This window comes from Thermobia domestica, chromosome 13, assembly GCF_964235325.1.
Source record: "Thermobia domestica chromosome 13, izTheDome1.hap1.1, whole genome shotgun sequence".
Lineage (NCBI taxonomy): Eukaryota > Metazoa > Arthropoda > Insecta > Zygentoma > Lepismatidae > Thermobia > Thermobia domestica.
This window is the reverse complement of record NC_137466.1, coordinates 112515971-112538464: the sequence shown is the minus strand read 5'-3', so window position 1 is coordinate 112538464 and position 22494 is coordinate 112515971. Positions and strand designations below refer to the sequence as shown.

General features: G+C 34.2%; 1 protein-coding gene across 17 annotated transcripts in view; it reads left to right on the top strand.

Moving 5' to 3' along the window:
• chb (CLIP-associating protein) overlaps positions 1–22494 on the top strand; it is a 595254-nt gene that overhangs the window by 543817 nt on the left and 28943 nt on the right. For 14 of the 17 annotated variants that reach the window (XM_081736296.1, XM_081736291.1, XM_081736295.1 and 11 more), the window contains 3 exons: positions 10033–10170; positions 13745–13807; positions 19096–19263. In XM_081736296.1, coding sequence (XP_081592422.1) covers positions 10033–10170; positions 13745–13807; positions 19096–19263 — 369 coding nt within the window. The remainder of the gene's footprint in view (positions 1–10032; positions 10171–13744; positions 13808–19095; positions 19264–22494) is intronic. The other 3 variants (XM_081736287.1, XM_081736294.1, XM_081736292.1) reach the window with 3 other exon arrangements.

The window sequence follows — 22494 nt, the reverse complement described above, 5'->3', positions numbered from 1 at the left end:
GACGTTTTTGTTTTGATAAATGCAGAACACTTAAAAAAAATTATAGAAATATCTTTGTGAATCATTTATGGTGCAGTGAATCTGTGGACTGGAATATGTATGACCTATTACATCATTTGCACTACTTACCCAATTACTCTTCAGTTCGTCAAGGAAAGTTTACTGAGATCACAGGATGCACAAAATTTCCTGTGAAGTTGTGCACCGTCCGCTTGTTGGAAAATTCCAGTTGTTTTCAGAGGACATCGGGTATTTGGGACAATGTATCTAAACTTCACATCAAGCATAGATTTAAATTTCTACAACGAGCGTAGCTGCCAATCACGAGACCTATAGAAACAGAAGAAGACTGCAAGTGACCTATTTATAAAGTGCAAACTGGCTGTCTGTAAGATGATAGTCATTGAATACCAGCTCATCCTGCGTAGATTTCAGACTTCAAAACCAACGGCCCCATTCGTTTTTATTGCTGTAGGAAAACTTTTACGAGATCTCATGATCCGATGTATCGAAACCAAAAAATCTGAAATGTACAAATACAGGACTATTAATTTTTTATGTGACAGAAGCAGAAAATCGTACTGTGAGTAAAAGGGTCAACATTGGCTTTGCAGCATGACGTCTCACAACAATAGGAAGATACCAGGAAACAACAGAAACTGGAATTTTGCGACTGACACTGGATTCTAACTTCTATCGTTACTAAACTCCAATAGAGTAGTCCCTTAGAGTACAAAACAGCTAAAGATCTGTCTTAGATTCTAAGGTAATTCAACATTCATCCCAAGTCATAAAAGGTTCTCTCTTCTAGACGAACTTCATATGTTTGACATCATAGACAATGTGCTTGCTGAAAATTCTGCGAAAAAATGCAGCTCCTTCTCCAGTTTAAACTCAGCAGAATTTCAAGAAATCTTCCAGAGTTCGAATTAGGATTTGGCGTTGCTCAGTTTCTTGTTGGCACCGAAGAACAAAAAGTTTGGAAGATAGTAAACCTTGCACTGTTAATCTCACTCGGAAATGCAATGATCGAATGGGTGTTTTCCCTCAATAAATCGTTTTTAATGGAAAATATGAATGAAAATACTATTGTAGTTGAAAGTCATATTCATAACCAGATGTACAACAGGCAGAGGGAATAGAACACGTACAAATCACTAGAAGATGCTGTTTTAAGTGAATGGCTCCAGAGACTCCACAGACCACGTGCACTAGCAGAAAGAAGAGATTAGCTCAGCAAGAAAGAAATCTAAGAAGAGAATGTTGGATTCACAACTGAAAGACTTAAAGCAACAGAGGATACGTCTGAAACGAGAAAGTAATAAAAAGGAGCCATTAATAGCGAACTGAACGAGATCAAGAATATATTGACATTCTTGGAAATTTTAGTAACTTCCTGGCGCGAAGGTCAGTGTTGGTCACGATTTCACGTTAATTTTGTCTTGAATTATGGTTTTAATTCAAACAAACTGTTGTTTTCATTGATCATATTTGCACATATTTTGTGTAGACAATTGTGGAGTATTTTTAAAAAACGATAAAAAAAACAATAAAAATAGTGGTAGCATACATGAAAATAAAAGCAGTCAATACCATAAAAAAAAAAGACATAGTGAAGAGAAATAATTGTCAAATTGATGGTGAGGAATGATCGGCTATAGAGGAGGAGGAGGAGGCCGATTTCTCAAGAGTTTCATGTAGTCAAGAAATTCTTATGAAGAGTCAAGGAAAGTCAGGGATATTTTTTTTATCGGAACGTGTAGGAACCCTGGGTTAGCATACGTACCTTCCACGTGGGGAAACCCGTCCAATTCCCGGTGAGAGCTCATGTGGTTCGGCTATTGCTAGAAGTCCACGTCTTATATAGCCTCGGTGCTGAACGGAAGGTTAAACTCGAAATTGATCAATGATTGAGATAATACTCAATGGTTCACAACAAAGTACGAAATAAGAACTGTAGAATCAAGCTGTCACTACTAACTTAATATCGTTAAAATACATACAAATTTGTTACGAGAGTTAGTTTAAACCCTTAACTTCTTTTTTGTTGTTGTTGTTATTATTATTATTATTATTATTATTATTATTATTATTATTATTATTATTATTATTATTATTATTATTATTTAGTTTTAAATCACACAAGATCAGTAAACAGAAACAATTAACTTGCAATATTCAAATTTTCCATTCGTAAAATAATGAAATTTAAAATATAATCATAATTTAACTAAAATTGAATTATAATGTAGGAACTCCTCTATTATAAATAAAATAAATTATTCTACTCTTTCCTTGCTTCATACGTGTGACTCGATTTTCCTGTAATAAATGCTGTTTGAAAAATGCTTTTATACAGGTTCAGTGTGAGGAAGCATGTGTGTGTCAATGAGTACTTTTAAATTTTTCATTCTGCACGCAAAATGTATTTCTTTTTATTTCTAATTGGAGTCCTGTATGTGCATGAGTGCAGTAAAAATTCAGTTTGTTCCTCTATTCGCCGGTCTTGTTATGTTGGAAGAATTTTGGTTTGAGAACTCTTCAATGTTGTAGCAATTTTAAATATTAAGTTGCATGAACTAATATTAATCCACGTGTATATAATTTATTTTACAAAGATAAAAGTGTATAATTGTCAATAATTTTCAGTATATCAAATTAAAATAAACTAGGTTTCATTCACTGAGTGCAATTTGACATTGAATTTCAATTTAATTTCAAAGATCATTCGATTCTTTTCTTTCTTAATCAACACCATTGCTGTATCATAAACGCTTACCACATTTCTTTTATATGTTAAATCAGTAATTCAAATATTTGTGCTAAGTATAATTCTCTGCATATTTTCAAAATTGCAAAGTCAAATTGATTGATTAGGCTTAAAAATACTGTATTTGTATGTACAGAATTATTCACATAAAAGATTCCTTTCTTGTTTCTACCTTTTAGTAATAGTTGAACAATGACATCATAAGAATTCATAGTGCTTTGTATCGGAGAAATATTCATGGATGTATACGAGCCAAAAATTGTGTGATCAAGTTGAAATTGTTCACTGTACATGGTAGTTGATACGTGCTAATCCTAAATCTCAATTTGTCCTTTTACTTCAGTTTTCTAATTTTTAATTTCCCCATAATAGTCTTTTAAATTACATGGGGAAGAACTTTCCGCCCAACCTCTACTGTGCCGACTAAGTGGTCTTGGCTAGCTGCGTTAGATAAATGAATTAGATCCTCCCTTGCAGAACAGTGAGACAAGACAATACAATCGAAACAATATTGGTATACGTACGTTATAGTCGAAGTACAGAACGTAGTAAATGTAGTCATGTGTAAGAGCGATATCAAAATTGTAAAACAGAATTTTATTATTCACTTTAAATGAACGGATTTTAATTCGATGCAGCTCCTATACAAATTCCATGGTTAAACTATATGATGTGACAAAAGTAGTTTGAACGTACGGATGCTCATCAAGGGGAACAAGACAGAGCTCGAGTGCTGCAGTGTTAATAACTAATTATAAATATGCTCGAAGTATTTTGTATTAAATTAAGGTTTTTCAGCGTAACATCTTAAGTTGCATATTTATTTCATTTGATTTCATAGGTCCAGTAGCTTAACATTTTATGCAAGTAAGTTTTATGATAAACATTGTAATTCTAATGGCACTATATCATACATTTGCAACATGAAGGACAACTAGAAGAGTATAGTTCCCTTAGTAGTATCTCATTAAACTGATTATGTTAAAATTCGAGGTCTCCAGAGTTACTTAGAAACTGGAACAGAATTATTATAAGATATACAGTTATCAAGATGCATATAATTGAAACCCTCCAATTGAAAGAGCATGAATGAATACTAAAGATGATAATTCCTATTTTAAGTTCTAATGAACGAGATTCTTAAAAAGTGAAGCTCAACAAGACCGCGAAAGCAAGGTAAAATGATTAGATCCCACCAGCTAAAAATGAATGAGCTCATCCTCGGGAGGAACGGGAAAAGACATAAGTGTATACATGTGCACAGAGAATTAAATACAGAACTGTATCTACCTGCTTGGCTCATATATAGAACTGGCAGAATCTTAAAAAACCTTAGTGGGTGGTAATGGGAACTGTCCGAACAATCATATCCTCTTACTAGTGACATTGTAACTTAACTTATGTTTAACGATGTTGCCATAGCTTTGGTCCCCATTACACTGTGATTAATGGCTTACACATGTGGGTTCTTTCTTTCTATATAGAGAAGGAGGAAATAAACAAACACTGACCAACTTGTCTGCATATATAGATCATTCCTTCTCAATGGAAAAAGAAATATTCTGTTAAAAGCAGGTTGAAAGTGTCAACAAAGCAACATCAAGCACTCGGAGTTTCCAGATTACTTTTTTTCTTCGTCAAAACATTTGAGACATTCCAATCCTTATTCATGTGACGGAGAAGATCAGCTTTTGCTCACCCCTTATTTTCGCCGAGAGCTGCCGTCCAGTTCGAATTTTGTTCCTCTCCAAAGGAAGATTTTTCCACTCAGTGTCAAATAACAAAACAACACAAACCATTCGGAGTTTCCACACTACTTTTTTTTTCTTTTTCGCCAAAACCTTTCTCAAGTGACAGAGAGGAATACGCACTCCTCTGGTCGAGAATTATCAGCTAGCTAGAATTTCTTGGCAACACCGGATTTCGGAGAAAATATCTGTTTCACTACCATGTACTAGGAGGAGAAGGCTAATAGGTCAATTTTCCATACCTCCCCCCCAAGATTTTTAAGATGTTTCAAAAGATCTATTAATCCTCGAGTGGATCCAGTTGAATGTGATTACAAATCATAAACAATTACATGATGCTTTTTCAATTCACTCACTCATAGTATTTGTTCAGGTGGCAAAACCTTCGAAACCAAGCTATTTCGAGTTTGTATTTCCATAACATGTATTTAGTCTCTTAGTTTTTCTGTTTGTCATGTTTGCGTGTCTTCTTCATTATAGTGTAAATCATCATGTTATGTTTATTTGGCCATTTAGTCCGGGATCCACAGTATATGCCCGTAAAAATTTGTGGGTGCACGGAGTTTTATTTTTGCATCGTGTTCTTCGACCTATAGCTTTTTATTTTTTCTTGGGTAGACATCTCAATTATGGTCGCTTACCTCCACAGACGCCATTTTCCAATATGGCCGCCAAATAAGCAATAACCATACATAACTAAGGAACTAAGTCTTCTAGGAAAGTGATCTTGGTGTCGAATCATAGGTTTTCGGGGCCAAAGAATTCAAATATTACCTTACATTTGCGATACATTGAAGTCTTGTATATAAAATAGCCAGGGGTGTACGCAGGAATTTATTTCGGAGGAGGTCCAAAGCTGACACACCGATACGAAGTCATTTCAACTTAAGAGACTTTACAATAGAAGCTCTTGAAGAGTTCGACTTTGAGGATATTCACCGCTCTTAGGTACATTTGAGAGCCATCGTACTGCCGTGGTTCTTTTTAACATAAAACATCAGAAGAGATCCACAGAAAAAGAGATTTCACAAACTGCACCGATGAACAGAACTTGTAAACTTTTGTGTGAGCTACCGTGTCGGAAAAAAAAACTAAATCGAAGGAAGAGTACAACCAACAATGCTCTTCCGAACAATTTTAATTAGCTAAGGATGTTGGCATTCATTCATCTGATAAGGCATCCACATGTGCTCTAAAAACTGCGTTTGTTATTTCTTTTACTCGATGTGATGCGTTTTCAGCCGACGCTCAGCTCGTATCACCAACGTGGAGAATCATACTCTCTTTAATTTCATCAAAATTTGTACCAATTAAACAAGTTGGGTTTCTGCTAGTTATTCCTTCCCCAGTTAACGATTACGCTACTGTGTGTACTGCCATTAAAATCTTTGAATCTGTGAGACAACTATTGAGACAACCCAACCTTCCGGTCTTCTGCGACGAAGGAATATTCTGTACAGTTGTGTACATAGTTCTAAGTAACCCAAAGGAATTTTATGACATATTGCCAATGCTTAGAATGTTTCATTCCACAAAAGTGGCTCTACGTAGTGTTAGGAAGTACCTCCTTGGTAGCGGTTTCGATGATGCTCTGGTTGAAACAGAGATCTTCAGAGTGAATTCAGTTAAGAGCGTACTAAATGGAAAATATATTTGGGCATTTCAAGGAATGTTAATTGTCTCTGAAGTACTCGAGAAAATGATTTGGGATGCTCTCTGGAGTAGTAAGAAAAAGGAAGCATACAACAATTTGCTTAAAGAAGTAAATCAAATTCAATTGACCTTGCAAAATACAGAAGAAAAATGTAAATTCCTCCATAATTTACTGTTAGTTTCAAATCAACAACTAAGAGACTGTTATTTAAGATTTGTGAATGAATGTAACGAGAAATCAGAACTTTGCAGTTACCTGAAAAATTTCCTTAACATTGAAGGACTCATCAAAATCTTTGTAACGTCTGATCGCGAAGAGACTGGAATTTACATGTTAAGACCGTTGACACATTAATCTCTATATTTCAGCAATTCAATTACCTGAATTATTTACGTTATGAATCATGATACTTGGAATTAAAATGAAGCGCCTTGGAATACATTGTCTTTACTTGCATGAAAAGTTCTTGAATGGTCAGTTTGTAGTTTCTGGAAAGCCGGCACCATTACACGCAGTGGGCCCAGATATGAAACAATTCAACGAGCACTAAAAAGTACGAGAGGAACAATTGGAAAAACGAGTAAAACTCAGTACGTCACTGAATGGCAACTGACCTATCATGATGTTCTCGCCATTGCCAATGTTTGGAACAATCTTATAAATGCACAGGTAGTGAGTCACACAGAAACAGTTCATCATGAATTAACAGAGAAGCAAAGCCAATCGTTTGCTTCAGTTCATAATAGCAGAAGGTAATCCTTTCAAATTTGATGGTTCTTTTATTTTACACAACATTGTGACAAAGCAAATTGTTTCTGAGGATGTAAGGGCGAAAATTTTAGGTGTATTAAGAGATACAAGGAGTAACAATGAGAAATTTCGGAAAGAGCGCTTTGTCAAAGAAAGGAAACTGACGGACAGAATTGAAAAATTATATGTCCCCACCTTCGAAACTCTTACCACAAACAACGTAACTGTGACACCTGCTATAATCAAATCAAGGGATTTTGCACAGATTCAGAAGAAAATCACATTGCAAATGAAAGAGGTTTGACAATGCAGGAAATACTCTCTCATGATCTCGTAAATTCAAGTTAGTTGTTTGAAGGTGATGCACCTTCGAGACCAACATAGTATGAGCAAGTATCGCATTTGGAGAAAAAATTGACAAGAGTACCACATTTCATCCAAAATTTCAAGCACAGACTTCTGTAGTTGTTGATTTCATGTCGCAGATAAGAATGTTGTAAATGTTAGTATTTAATAACTTTGGAGAAGCAAAAAACGCTGTTATTGAACGAACCACTAAAGTATGCCCAGCCAAAGAAATGCACTTTATTTTTGACAGTTATTGTGACAATTCACTCAAAGAAAGAGAGTACGTCAATCAGGCACTACCGGATCTATTCATTTCGTTTGCATTCAGTCTCAGACTCATATACCAATCCAAACTGAAATTCTGGAATGCCGTTCAAAATAAAATAATGCTGCAACCATTAGCAAAAAAAGATACTTGAAAAACCTTCAACAGACTTAATTCTTGTTACAAGCGGAATGGTAATAAATGACAGTGTCCTTCGTGCTACGTACGCATAAAAGGAAACGTAACTAATATTGAAATGCTCACATCAAAGATTGAAGAAGCCGACCAAAGAATTGTACCTCACACATACTGGGCACTTGAACGCGGTGCGCAGCCAGTTGTCCAATGATACTGATGTGGCAATTTTGTTAGTAAGATATTTTGCAACCATGAGTAGCAAAGGGCTGAAGGAGAATTGTAGGTAACGTTTGGGGTGGGTGAAAAGAATCGTTTCATTCCTATTCACCACTTATATGATACACATAGAGACAAAATGAGTAGCGTCGTCCTCAAGGCTCACATTCTCACTGGCAATGGCATTTTAAATAAAGTGGGTACAAACAATGCAGCACTGAATGCACAACCTACAAATTATCTTCTTCATTTTGCTGAAACAAGCAGTCTCTCAGCTGAAGACATGAGGGATGCAGAAACATATTTTACGAAAGTGTGGGCAAAATCGACTAAAGTAGAAACTTTTTTATGGTTTATGCTATGAACTTTATCGACTGAGCCCTAAACTCATCAGAGCTGCAACTCACTTCATCTACTATTCGAGGTACCATTAAAAGTGCGTATTTGGTCATCGAAGAATCTCTGTTGTCATTAGAAAAGGGACATATTACTGAAAGATCTGTGAAATTTGGATGGGAGGAAGTAGACGGTTTCCTGAGACCGCAAAAGTATTTCCGATGTTTACCAGATGGTGTATTGCGAGTGTGTTCTTGCAAAACAAACAATTGTAAACAATATATATGTAAGAAATTTCAACTGTTGTGTACAATGTACTGTCTTTAACAAGCGCTGTGAAAATTCTCAGCTGTAAGTCACATGCATTTTGTTTCAGACTTACAAATTTGGACGCATATTAGGTAATCTTTTTTGAAAAAATAAACTACTTTTAGTGGTTTAAATAATAAGGTTGCTCAAATGTGAGGTATAAGATATGTGCGAGAAAGACTTAAATTTAAAAGGGTAATGCAGTGCTCTTTATGAAACCACTTCGTTTTATGTGTTGATATTGATATTTTATATTTTGACACAAAAAATAGCATATATTAAACATGGCAAAATAATATTAGAGACTAAATATTGTGGTTGTTAAAATGTTGTGTATAATGTTGTTTATGTGTGGGAAATATTGTAAGAATACTCAGTTGTTTAGCCACATCAGCACCTTTTCTAATGGTTCAATTTGTTTATATTAATGATATTTTGGACCATTAACAAATATTAATTCATAATGGTACTAATAGCACAATATTTGATTTACTGCTTTTACATATATTGTAAACGTAAATTCATTTTGTATATTAACTTTGTTTCCGAAATAAACCTTTTCAAAAAGACAAATTTTTAATTTCTTATAATTTTGTTCAAATCTATTCGAAATAGTCAAATCATGATTATAGTATTAGACACTAAGGTGCATTCGATATGTCTTGTCCGGTACGTCTCATTTGCGCAATTATTTTTTCAGAAGCCTTCAATGTTTGGTTGTTTTTATTGTTTGTGATATTGTAGCGTCGTTAGTTTACAACACTGAACAATAAGTGTGGTATTTTTTTGTTTTCTTTTTAAATGCAGATTTGAAATTTGTAATAACCTGATTTTTTAAAAAATACAACTTTGTGATGGACTGGCAACACTGTTAATATGTTGGTATTGAAGAGTACGCCAAAATGTGTCTCTCTTTGTGGTGAACAAATATAATTGAAAACTTCTTTTGATTCGGTTTGTGGTTTTCGAGATATTCCCGTGGATGAATTAAAATGGTCCACCCTGTATATACATAGTGTCTCTTTTGCCTGTAATATATAAAATTCTTCAATATATAGCAATTTTATGGTAATGTTTCACTTCCTTGACCTCGAAAAATTATGATTCGACACCAAAATCACTTTCCTAGGTGACTTAGTTCCTTAGTTATGCATATTGATTACTTATTTGGCGCCCATATTGGAAAATGGCGTTTGTGGAGATAAGCGACCATAATTGAGATGTCTACCCAAGAAAAAGTAGACAACTATAGGTCGAAGAACTCGATGCAACAATAAAACTCCGTGCACCCACAAATTTTTACGGGCATGTACTGTGGATCCAGGACTAATTAAGGGAAGTAAATTTGAATTACTGATAAGAAAAAAGCACTCTTTGTGCAACAAACGGCATGCTTTGTAAATATGCATGAATATAAATGTGCATGTGTGTCATAATGAGTGTTTCCACTACTAAATATGGGAGTCCTGCAATAATGAAATACTTTCTTGATCCACAGAATTTTGACAATTTTGATGATTTCCAGCGAACACCGAATAGGAAAGCGTACCGGCCATTTGATGACCATTCGGATGACAGTGAAACTTCAAGTGTTTGCTCCGAAAGATCTTTCGATTCGTACAGAAGGCCATCTGATGTAAGTAGTGTGTATGAGAAGTCTTTCTTCAGGTATTTTGTAAAGTCAGTTTTATTTTTTTGTATTTTTGATATTTGTGTCTACTACACGATTTGATGTTGGTAGTATTTGCCTTGTACACCACAGTTTTGGCCGTGCTAATTTATGTGCATGAGACACGCTTTTAAGCATTGCACTTTTGTACTTTGCTTTTTTGCGGTATACTAAGACAAGTTATGGTTTGATATAAACAATGTAGGAAATTAAAAGTTTGAATATATTGGGCTGGTTTCGAAATCATTTTGCTTTTGAAGTGTATTAAGTAGTTGTTGAATATTCTTCATGAAATGCATTTAGCTGGTCTAATATATGCTGTAGTAAATGGTTTTTGTCACTTACACGACACACTTCCACTGCTGAATTTTACATACACATGTGTCCTCTTTACAAACATTGCATATTGTTCAGTTTCACTTAATATGAATATTTGTTTCATTCATGCACACGTGTAAGAACGCATATATATTATTCTTTCTTTTCATGACTTTTTCTTCCTTTTTCTACTTTGACACAAATTTTTCACATACCTGCGAACACACACACAATCACAAAGGTATCTGATCTTAGTTGGAGATACTCACGTTTTTCCTTTAAGTTTCCACTGCTAAAATTTTGACCAATATATATGAATCGATTTCGGGAAGTGTTTGGTTGATAACAATTAATGTTCAACGGAATAAAATTAATACTAAACTTTTCTTGTATTCTTAGAAGTTGAAATAATTTCCTTTATTTCAAGTACATAAGCGAGAAACCATTTTCCATTACCACAGAGGCTTAAAACATGCTGTAAGATCGTCACATTCTTATAACTCCAGTATCAGTGGGAAATTTAATTCCTTTATGAAGTAACTATAGAAAATTACAGAATCACTTATGTGTATGTATGTGTGATTTGGCAACATTGAACCTCACATGGGTCCGTAGTTATTTCATGGAAGTAGAAGGCAGCAAGAAGAGTTTCAGTAGAAATTAATACTTTCAATACCTGTAAGATAAAAATAATAAATTTGTAATTGAGTAATAATTGTATTAGGTGCATTTTGCAAATAACATAATTTTATGGAAGGCTAAATAGTATTGTGAAGCCTCCCACATGATAGTTAGTTGTTTAAAATACGTAACATCGTAAATATAATTACTTCGTATAGAAATTAAATTGTCCACTGATATTGAAGTTAAAAGCATGTGAAGATCTTATTCCATAATATATTTTAACCCTCTACGCTCCAGGAAAGTGGCTTTCAGCTTAGGTATCCAAAATATCAGAAACTATTTCAACTTTTAGGAATACAAAAAGGTTAGTATGAAGTAGTTAGAATCTTGTAACATGTGTTCCATTCGGCCTGTCAGTAAATGTTCAACTGATTTTGTCTTCTAAAAGAGATCATCAATTTTCGATACTGCTTCCTTCGATTCAATTACATTTTGTCAAATAATATTGACGTTGCTTATTGCATAAGGATAAGTAAGTGTTAATACTTCCTCATGGTTTTCAGAATTGATACAGTATTCTGTTTTCGAGTTGATAAATCTATAAAAATAGATATCGTTTGTGAAGTTTTTTCGTTAAGGAATTAAAAGCTTACGAATAGTCAAGATATGTTTGTTGTTGATTGATTCCTTCGAAAATTAGGATAAATGGATGGCTACTTAACTGATTATTTTGTCTTAGTTATAATGACATATTGCAAAGCTCGTAGGTTTTGAATGGAAGATCAGTTTAAAGATTTGCTAGGGCAATAAATGTAGGGAAGTTCAATTGACTAGGATGTTTTTATATTGTAGATGTAAATTTGTGTTATTCTGATTATATTCTAAGTACAGATTCAAGTTTTGTATCGAAAGTTACAGAATATGGAGTAAAAGATTTCCGAAACATTTGGCTAAAATATTTCCCTGTTCATTCGATAACTATTCAATAATTGCCTTTTCTACATAATTTCGAGAGTACATTTTCCAAATAGTAAAATGCTTCATATATATATATATATATATATATATATACAGCAACAACTAGTATTGAGTGTTTTGCTTATTGATGTTATTTCTAAATAACAGCAAGTGATTTTTATATAGGTTAAAATGCGAAGTAGATGCAGGTGTCAGCAAAATTTAACTAAAATGGTACAACATATGTAAATAACTTACACCGATAGATAGGTAAAGTATCCTGTTGATGTAAGTTTCAGTACTTAATAAATAGAATATAACGATCATCATTTTCACAAGCGCCAATAATGAAACATTTTTAACAGAAACTTCTGTATGGTGATATTTCAAAAGATGGACGAAGAAAAGGTTAGTTAATTGGATCAAATCGTAGTAATATCTCGAGTAGCATATTTGTGCTGTATAACGATGCTTCTTAGTTCTTACAGACAAGAAGAAGTATTGTAAAAAGTCTGGCACTACAATGTATTATATAAATACTCAACTTGAAAACATATTCCTTAAAATATGCACCAAGATACTGTTCAACGCAGTAACTTTTAGAAACTTCAAAGAAAAAAATACATACTTGGTTTAAATTGCAATGTAATATAAAATCAACCGATTGTTGCGTCTCTTATTTTAATAGGTGTATCTTACATATTCTTTAATTTGATAATCTTCTATTGCATGACATTCCTATCTACAATCAGTAAACGGATTTAGTTCCTTTTGTAGTCTCTTCTTTATAAGTATTTGATTTTTTCTTCTGGAATTTAGTTTCGTGTTCTGTAAATAACAGCGTAGTTACTTCATTGTTTCAGAAATGTCCTTTGGTTCGTTTATTTTACTTTCTTTCTTGCATCATATGTACAAATATTATTGGTTCTTCATATTTCTAATATTTTTTCCATTTGTTTTGAATTGGCATGGTAGATAGATTATTTTTAAAGGTTGTTATTTTGTTTCAGATAGATAATTTCAAACAATTTGTAATTATTTTTCTGTTTTCTCTTGGCATGGCTTTGGTCTTGCTGGCATGATTATTTCTTGTATGTCTGAACTTAGTCAGAAATGAAATCAAATGAACTGTAAGAGTCGCAGGCAAAAAAGAAATATAAATAAATAATTTTAAAATGTAATTTATCTTTGCATTAGGAAATGTAAATGTTGATAATTTGTATATTAAATTTCGTAAAATAGCACAGTTTATTTTAAAATATTACAATAGATTAAATAGAACTTATTAGTACAAATTGCATTGTTCTGTTTTGCCCAAGCAGCCCATACTTATTGCTTTAAGCTTTTTTTTTCTGCTGCAACTTGTGATCTAGTAATTTTTATGATTTTTCTTATTTTCTAAAATTTCTCTGATAATTTGGTTTGAGCTCTACTTTTTTTTTTTTTTTAATATACCTACATATATATATACATATTTATACGTGTATATCTATCAGTTGAAATGGGGCTGTTGATGTTGCTTGTCCTATTCTCTTCTATATCTCAATGTAAGTAAAACATAGTAGTATGCAGCGAATGTGTGCTGGATTTTATTGTACTTTTTTTTATTTCTGATCATGGTGTTTATTTTCCACTAACCCAGCCCTACTCATGGAGTGGCTCACAACAGAGACTCTACAGGGACATTTGGGAACCTCTGAACAAGGTAGGCATGGTTTTTCTGTGCCTTTTTTTATGTTGGGAATAATTATGGCATGATGACCTCTCCTGTGACTGTCGTCTTTTATGCCATGGAACTTTTGATCTATGTGCCTGCTCTCTGTGTATGTATTAGCAGTTAAGCATCTTAGATGGTATGCGCAAAGATGGTAGAATTATTTTATTAGTATTTTTAAGTCAATATTTTTACTTAGTGAAGTATAGTAAGAAAACCCTTTAATTATTTCTCTGAAAGGTGATAATTCTTTCTTTTGTGGTTTACTTTAAATGGTTTTTCTGAATGTTCTATCCCTTGTTAACCTTAATGACAGTTTGACTGTACTTATAGAAGAGAATAGAATTGTGTTTCAGAAATTTTACCCCGGTAAATACGAGAACAAAATAGTTCTGCTTAACAAAATTCAAATAAATCGGCTGTTTGTATTAATATGTACTGTTACGTCATTTAAATAAATATTGTATACTTAAAACGTTCAATAGGATTTTAAAAAAATATGTATTCATTCAGGTGAAGCCTCTTGTGCATACCTATATGTTACAACAAGCAACATATAGGTCTATGAGTGTGATTGCAGAGCGTTCAAAAGAAAAATGAGATATTCATTATCGTAACATTATTCTGCTTGAAGAAATTGAGTATCAGATATGTTAGAATGATCTTCAGTAGTTTTGCTATCAATGTGTGAAATACAGTGAAAATGTTACAAAGGAAACTAACGTACTTCAAAATTGCTACAAGAAACCTTCGAATCGAAGCTTTTGGCGATGTTTTATTAATTATTTTTAAAATTATACACCAGTTTTCTGAGAATAGTAACAAAGTAACAAATAAATATGTAGGTAGTCCCAAAAGTATCCGACCTAACATATAACTGGCGGTTGTTGTTTGAAAAACATTACTATAGTCGAAAGTACCAACCTTATAAAGCTTAAGTTTCAAGACGCTACGTTGTTTAGTATTTGTTCGGCAGTCATCAATAGTGAACACTCTCAGTAAATTTGTAAACATGGGAAAAATGGGTCATCGTTATGTGATACAATACTTCACAATACTTTCATTTGAAAGGTCTCAGTCCAACCAATATTAAAGCCGAGCTATATTCAACTCTTGGGGAATCTGTTCCGTTTACACAGTAAAATATTGGGTGGCAGAGTTTAAACGAGGTAGTACGAGCTGCAAACATGAATATCGCTGTGGTCGACCAAATGAGGTGGCCACGCCAAATATGGTGAAGAAAGTCCACAAAATAGTATTGAATGACCGTCGACTGAAAGTGAGCGAGCTAACAGGCTTCTTAAAAACTGCTGTACATCGTATATTGACTAAAAATTTGGACTGAGAAAGCTGTGCGCGAGTTGGGTGCCACGTTTGTTCACAATGGAACAAAAACAGCGTCGTGAAGGTGTTTCAGTCGAGTATTTGCCGATGTTTCACAGCAACAAAGCCCAGTTCTGCTTCGATTCATAACCATGGATGGCACATGAGTCCATCACTTCACACCTGAGACAAAGTAACAGTTAAAAATGGACTGAAAGAGAATCGGCTCCAAAGAAGACGAAGACAGTTCCATCTGCTGGCAAGATCGTGGCGTCAGTTTTTGGGGATGCGCGTAGGATAAGTTACATTGATTGTCTTCAAAAAGGAAAAACAAGCAATCAACGTTGAGTATTATGGAATTTTATTGCAGCGTTTGAATGACGAGATCAACAAAAAGCGACCGCATTTGACAAAAACGAAAGTGTTGTGTCTTGAAGATAACGCACCAATTCACACATCCGTTACCGTGATGGCCAAATTCATTGAGTTAAAGGTCGAATAGCTTTCTCACGCATCCTATTCGCCATTTAACCCCCGTCGGAGAATTTTCTCTTTCCAAATATGAAAAAATGTCTCGGTGGTAAAAGATTTGCCAACAGTGAAGAGGTGGAGCCTGTGATTAATGGCTATTTCGAGAGACTCGACGATTCACACTATAAACAGGGTATCGAAGCTATTGAACATCGCTAGCAAAAGTGTGTTGAGCTAAAAGACTGTTAAGAAATCAGGATAGTTTTTCCTGATTTTAAGTTTTCTTTGTTAAGTCGGGTACTTTGGAGACTATCCTCATAACACGTTAAATAGAAATTATTTATTCAAATATTTATGAGATAAAAAAAGTAGAGAATTAATTAATTATACAGTAAGAAAGAAAGACGACATGAAATTAGTTCAGAAATTGTGAAAAGAAAAAGAGTAAAATGTCGCAATATCTTTGTGCAAAGTCACAGGATATAAAGATTATTAAAATTGAAGGAAAAGATAAAACGTAATGGTGACATACAGCTACTGTTTCAATGTTAACAACTGCATGTGAGGAATGCTCAGTAAAATGAATGCTTCCTTGAGTCTTCTAAGACTGTTTTATCAAAATAAAAATAACCGTTGTATCCCCGTAGGAAAGTATAATTATTGTGACTTTTTTCATAATAATCACTTAGTAATAATGAAATCTTAATTCATGAAAATTATTCCAGATTAAATGACCTTCTAATCGCGAAAAACTTTCAAGTAAATATACCCGGCATACCGAAACTCTTGCTTCTTCCCGCCGACATTTCGTTTTCTGCTGTCAGTTTCAGCTAATGAGCGAAGTGTCACCACAGCCTTTGACGAAACGAAATTGCCCGAAAGATTCTTTCGCATAACTAAATTATTCTACTTTGCACTTTTTGCTCGTATATTAATAGTATTTGTCTGTGAAAAATGAATGAGTAATTTGCGTAATTAACGTCCTGTATAACTGTATTCGTTCACATGTTACAGTGTGGTATACTTAAGTGGAGGGAGAAGCAATGGTTAGAGTAAGTCTAGTGGGAATAAATGCATGTTGATAATAAATTTTCCACTAAAGTACGCACTTAAAGGGTAGTATGTTCAAGCTTTGAAGTAAAAAGAACATATATGTGCATGCTCGTGTACTTTCGCGGAGAACTGTTTATTATTATTATTCTCAACACTGAAAATAGAAGAGTGTATGAAGTATTGAAACTGGATTTTTGTATTAACTTTTCATTAAAGTATCTCTCTATAAATACTCGAGTAGTTATCGTATTAATAATAGTTATATTGGTTTATTACCATCAGCCAATATAAGCATGCGTAAAAACAAAAGTTGTGGTCTTTACCAGTCTCAACGTAATCCTTAGTATGAAAATACTTCCATTAAGTTCTGTAATCTTATGCACGGTAAAAGTTAGCTGGGTAGTTTGTCGATTTTTAATTTTCAATATATGAAAGTTATAGGAAGATTTAACCTAGTTGGTCCAAATAAATTTTCTGATTAGAAGAATTTTAGTAAGTTACCTTGTTCGCCAGTGAATGCTTGTGGATAAAGTCAGTTATTGTAGTTAATATACACTTAAAAATGAAATGAAATATTTGAGTTTTACATCCCACGGTTATGCTGGCTAGGCTAAAGGAGACAGTGATGATAAGAAATGAGTGAAATGATGGAATGAAGAAAATGGAAGGAAACGGGAGAATCCCGAAGAAACCCACGCACACGGTGTTTGTCCACCACAAAGTTTACTTGGCGAGAGCTAGGATCGAACCCGGGACCCCGTACACCAGAGGTAAACGCTCTACACTGAGCCACCGCGACCTTCTAATATACACTTAACTAGAACCAGTGTAAACTATGAACAAAAGTAACAAAAGGAGTTTTAAAAATATGGAACTTCGTTGAAGTGGAAACCTAAAATCAGATTTGAAATATATTTGACATTTGGATAATAGGTGGACACAAAGTCGCTTTGCATCTAAAAAACGTGAGTTAATATCCCATTGTTGTAAAACATTTAACTCTTCGTTCAGATTATTTTCTAAGACTATGTTGTTATTACATAAGATATTCCAAAATAAGTCGAATTTAGTACATAATCTAATAGTTTTCCTTATAAAAGAAAGGAATTAGTTTTATAAAATATCAGAGTAAAAATCATCTGTAATAACTGTAAGCAATAGATGTAATTGTATTTCAAATTACTCGTCTAGTAACGTTCCGTAGTCAATTTTCCTTCTAGTGTTTCGAGTGTAACACTCGGATACTCCTTCCTGGGGACACACGATGATTTAAGTTTTTTTTTTTTTTTTCACTACACGATCTCCACATTGTTGTTTTTTTAGTTTTTAATAGTTTTAAGTGGCTACATTGTACATATTGCGGTTGAAATTAATTCTCTGGTGAGTGATTAGGACTACGTTATGATTAACTCGTTAATGCGCACGCTATGATATAAATACATAATATTTTCGGTAGTAATACACATGTTGCTCTTGATTAGTTGCTTTTGTGGCAATTTGCATCGATTTGTATTCATCGGATAGGAAAGCTAAAACAGAGTAAGAAGTGCATTAGTAAAAAAGTTAGTGCACTATTCTTAGGACATTCGTACGTATCTTGTCTATATAGTGAAGTAAGAAAGCAACCTATAACACATTGGGGAAGGTACGTGACCATAAATATCGATAAAATTACGCACTATTTTTTAATTACCACTATTGAATCAAAAGAACAATGTGAAGTTTGTGTTGTGAAAAAAGACTAAACACATTGTGTGTCCATGAGGATGAGTGTTCGAGTATTTCAATCGAAATACTGGAACAAAAATTGACTAAGGGACAATACTAAATGAGTAATGTGAAGTATTGCAATATATATATAAAATAAGATTCTATTATTAAAATATATAGTTTTGTACACAAGTATTTCTGTCGTGTGTTTGAGTTATACTGCGCTTTGGACCAAAAATATATAGAGTAAGAGATATTCTGTTAAGTATGTTTGTAAATTCTCTCAGGATAATATTACTAAAAATTCATTAAAAAAATGGAAAGATGAAAATTTAAAAATAAACTTATCCAGTCGCATTAATCTTTCCGTGTGTATGAGTACATTTTTCCGTGAAAACACTTTAAAATATCTAGTATGCAAGATTTATTCCAGTAATATCGTTTCGTTTATGTACAATTGTACAGTTCTCATCATTCTAGATTAAGGCACAGTTTAAAATAAAAAATAATTTATAGATGTACATCTGTTTCATCAACAGATATTCAGTTACAACTTTGAATTTGCAAAATTCATCCTATGTTGAATGTTTACCTTAATCATTACATATATTTTCATCTCATATATTGTGTTGGACAGGTTACGATCTCAACATAGAAACAGTATAACTCGAGAGTATATTTGTATATGTTTTCTGTTTAATTTATGGTTGTTTATTTGACAGGACATTTCTGAAATAATTACTAACTGTGCGAGTACCCATTGGAGTGATAGAAAAGAAGGTCTCGTAGGACTTCAGACGTACTTCCAAAATGGCAACGCTTTGACAGGATCTGAATTAAAACGTGTTACAGAAATATTCACTAAGATGTTCATGGATGCTCACACTAAGGTATAGTATGATATCGCTCTTGTGTTTTAAATATTACGTCATGTTTGTGACATAAGTTGTTCAATCACTCTTTATTTGTATTTTATTTGTAAAGAAATTCGTAAATACATGAAATGAAAACTTCATTTTACGCATACGTAATGAGACTGGCAACACTGTGCGCGAACCGACAACTCTGCTGTCTCCATCTTCACACTACAATCAAGTTAATTCAGTACTGAGTACTTGCCGTTGACTCAGTACAAGTTTGAACTTGCTCCAGTTGCTACTCGATCGTTGAGAGCGTTTGAAGTAAAGTTGTGTTTGTGAGTTGCGTTACGAAAATGAACTGGCAATAGAGTTTGAGCAACATTCTGGAATCAAATTTAGTATAAAGCTTGGGGAATCCGCTACTGCGACTTAAGGAAAGTTAGAAGTGCCCAGAACGTTCCCTATCTAGGGCTCAAGTGCTTAAGATGGCTTAAGTCTTTCCTTAGAAGGCAGGGGACTGCTGAAAGACGACCCTTGTGCAGAAAAAACCTTCAACCTCAGAAACCAATGACAATGTGGAAAGATTGAAGTCTCTTATGAGGTCAGATCTTCGATTGACAGTGAGAATGATCAATAATGAGTTAAATTTAAACGTATTTACTATCCATCAAATTTTAAGATAGGATTTGGACATGAGCCAAGTGTGCGCCAAAATGATTCCAATGGTGTCATATGGCAGTCTACAGCAATGCATTTTTGGAAGAAAAAAACATTCCAGTGGTTCCTGAATTTCCTATTTGCCGGATCTGAGTCCCTGTGACTACTTCTTATTCCACTTGCTCAAAAACCACTTGAAAGGGCACCATTTTGATACATTGAATAATATCCGGAATATCGTAACCGACAAGCTAAAAGGAGAAGCTTTCCATCAATGCTAGGGAGAATGAAAACAACGCCTCTATCATTGTGTAACTGCCCAAGGGGACTATTTTGAAAGGAATAACCTTGCTTTGTGAAAATAATAAAATTTATCGTTAAAAGAAAAGCTGTCTCTACTTTTGTAATTTACCTCATATATATATATATATATATATATATATATATATATATATATATATATATATATATATATATATATGTGTGTGTGTGTGTGTGTGTGTGTGTGTGGGTTCAAAATAGTGGAAACATATGTAATTCACATCAAGTGAAATGGTGACAGTGGGGATTTGTGTGCATCTCCTGGCCTTCTTCGTTATATAGTAAGTGCTTGTTTATAAGATGCGTCAGGCTGGGTAGAACGGAGGCATATGCAGCGAACAGACGGTAGTAATGCAAAGTGGAAAATCTCAAAAAGGAAAAATTATGGGTGTGCGTTTAATTGGCTCAACGACATGTAAGATGGCCAATGTGTTGGGTATGTTGCGTAAAACAGTATCCAAGGTGGTGATGGTCTTCACAAGGGATAGAAGAGAAGCCTCAATGATAAATATTTCATTTAATCTTTTTCTTCAGTTTAACGTCCCAGTATTAAGCACTTAGGCTAAGGGAGACGAATGATTAAGGCTACTGAATGATGTGGAAGAATTGTTGAAATGAGAAAGTGAAAGGAAACAGGAGTATTCCGAGAAAACACACGGACATGATGATGTCCACTACAAACTTACTTGGCCGGGGATCAAACCAGGGACCCCATACACAGGAGGTAAGCGCTCTACCACTGTACCACCCTCAGTTATAAGGATTGTCGATTATTGAAGAGGATTGTCAACAAAGACCGTAGAGCAAGTGTGGCAAAAGTGACTTCGGAACTGAATCAGTATGTGAAACAGCCTATTGTGAAAATCAAAGTCGTAGTGCAAACCTGAACATTAGCGGTCGGATTGCAATTTCCAAACTGCTGATAACCACTAACAACGCTTTTGTGCAAAGAAAATGCTGTGCATATGCGAAGTGAATAGCTGACGAAATGCATAAAATGATCTGGTGAGTCCTCTTTTTCCTTATTTCCCCAACAGACTCCATTTATATATGGTGGATTCCCAAAGAAGTTTATACTCCAGCCTGTCTCCTTCCTGCCATGAAACATGGCTGCGGCTCTTTGATGCTATGCGCTGCAGTCTCCTATTAGACATTTAAGTGATCACGTGCATCCTATAGTTCAGATATTTCAGGTCGATGACGCGATTTTCCAAGATGTCAGTGCTCTAATTCACTCTGCTTGAAATATTGAGGCGTGGTTTGATCAACACGGGATGAACTGCAACACATTCTATGTCTACCCATTCTCCAAACCTCAATTTTATTGAACATCTATAGGCACTTCTGGAGCTCAGGATCCGGAGGAGATAGCTTCTATCCTCGCGTGCAAAATTGAGTATAAGCTCAATACTGGCTGAACTGCATGAGAAATTGTTCACTATTCACTTGCAAATTATTCATGATCTATATTCTTTCATTCCACGACGAATCAGATCTGTTCTGTGCAGAATAATGTTGGTTCCACGCCATGTTAAATAGGTAAGATGCATTTTATCAAGTGTTTCCATTAATTTGATAGCCATCTGTATGTAAGTGCTTGTAAGTAATTCATGTTATATAGTAGTGTATATGGTAAATTATTGAAGTGATGCATACATCATAACCACAAATAACATGCAATAACTTCATAGAAGTACCTTACACCTTCCCCTATTCGCGGAATTCACTTCTGCGTCACCATGTTATGCATAGATAACCACCTCAAGACCTTGTCCACATCCTCAAGGTAGAATATTTCTCTAACCATGTTTAAACAGCTTAACTATGCAAAACAACGTAATTTGGATAAAACTTAAATCTCTGAAAATTCAACCACTCTAAATTTACTCATACAATACCATTCTGGCCTCGAGAACTCATAGTTAGAAAATATAAAAGCTTTCTTTCGAGTTCAAAAATTGTCTACCATGCACCACCAAACCAACATATCCATATCCCCTACTTACAACTATAACCCTGAAATCGCCAAATCCTGCTTAGATTAAAACCTCCTCTAGTGTCATCACAGCTTTTACATTTCAATACCCAGAATCCACAAAAAAATTAAAATATCCATTCTGTCAGTTCTAATGCCTCAAGTTCTATCTATTTCCTGAAAATGCTCTCTCAGTTTTGTATTCTGCATTTGAGAAGCCTCTCTCTTTGTGTGTTAACAATCCTCGCTACCCGTGCTGTACCAGATACTCCAATTTGCCCGTACTCTAATATATAACCATCAAACTG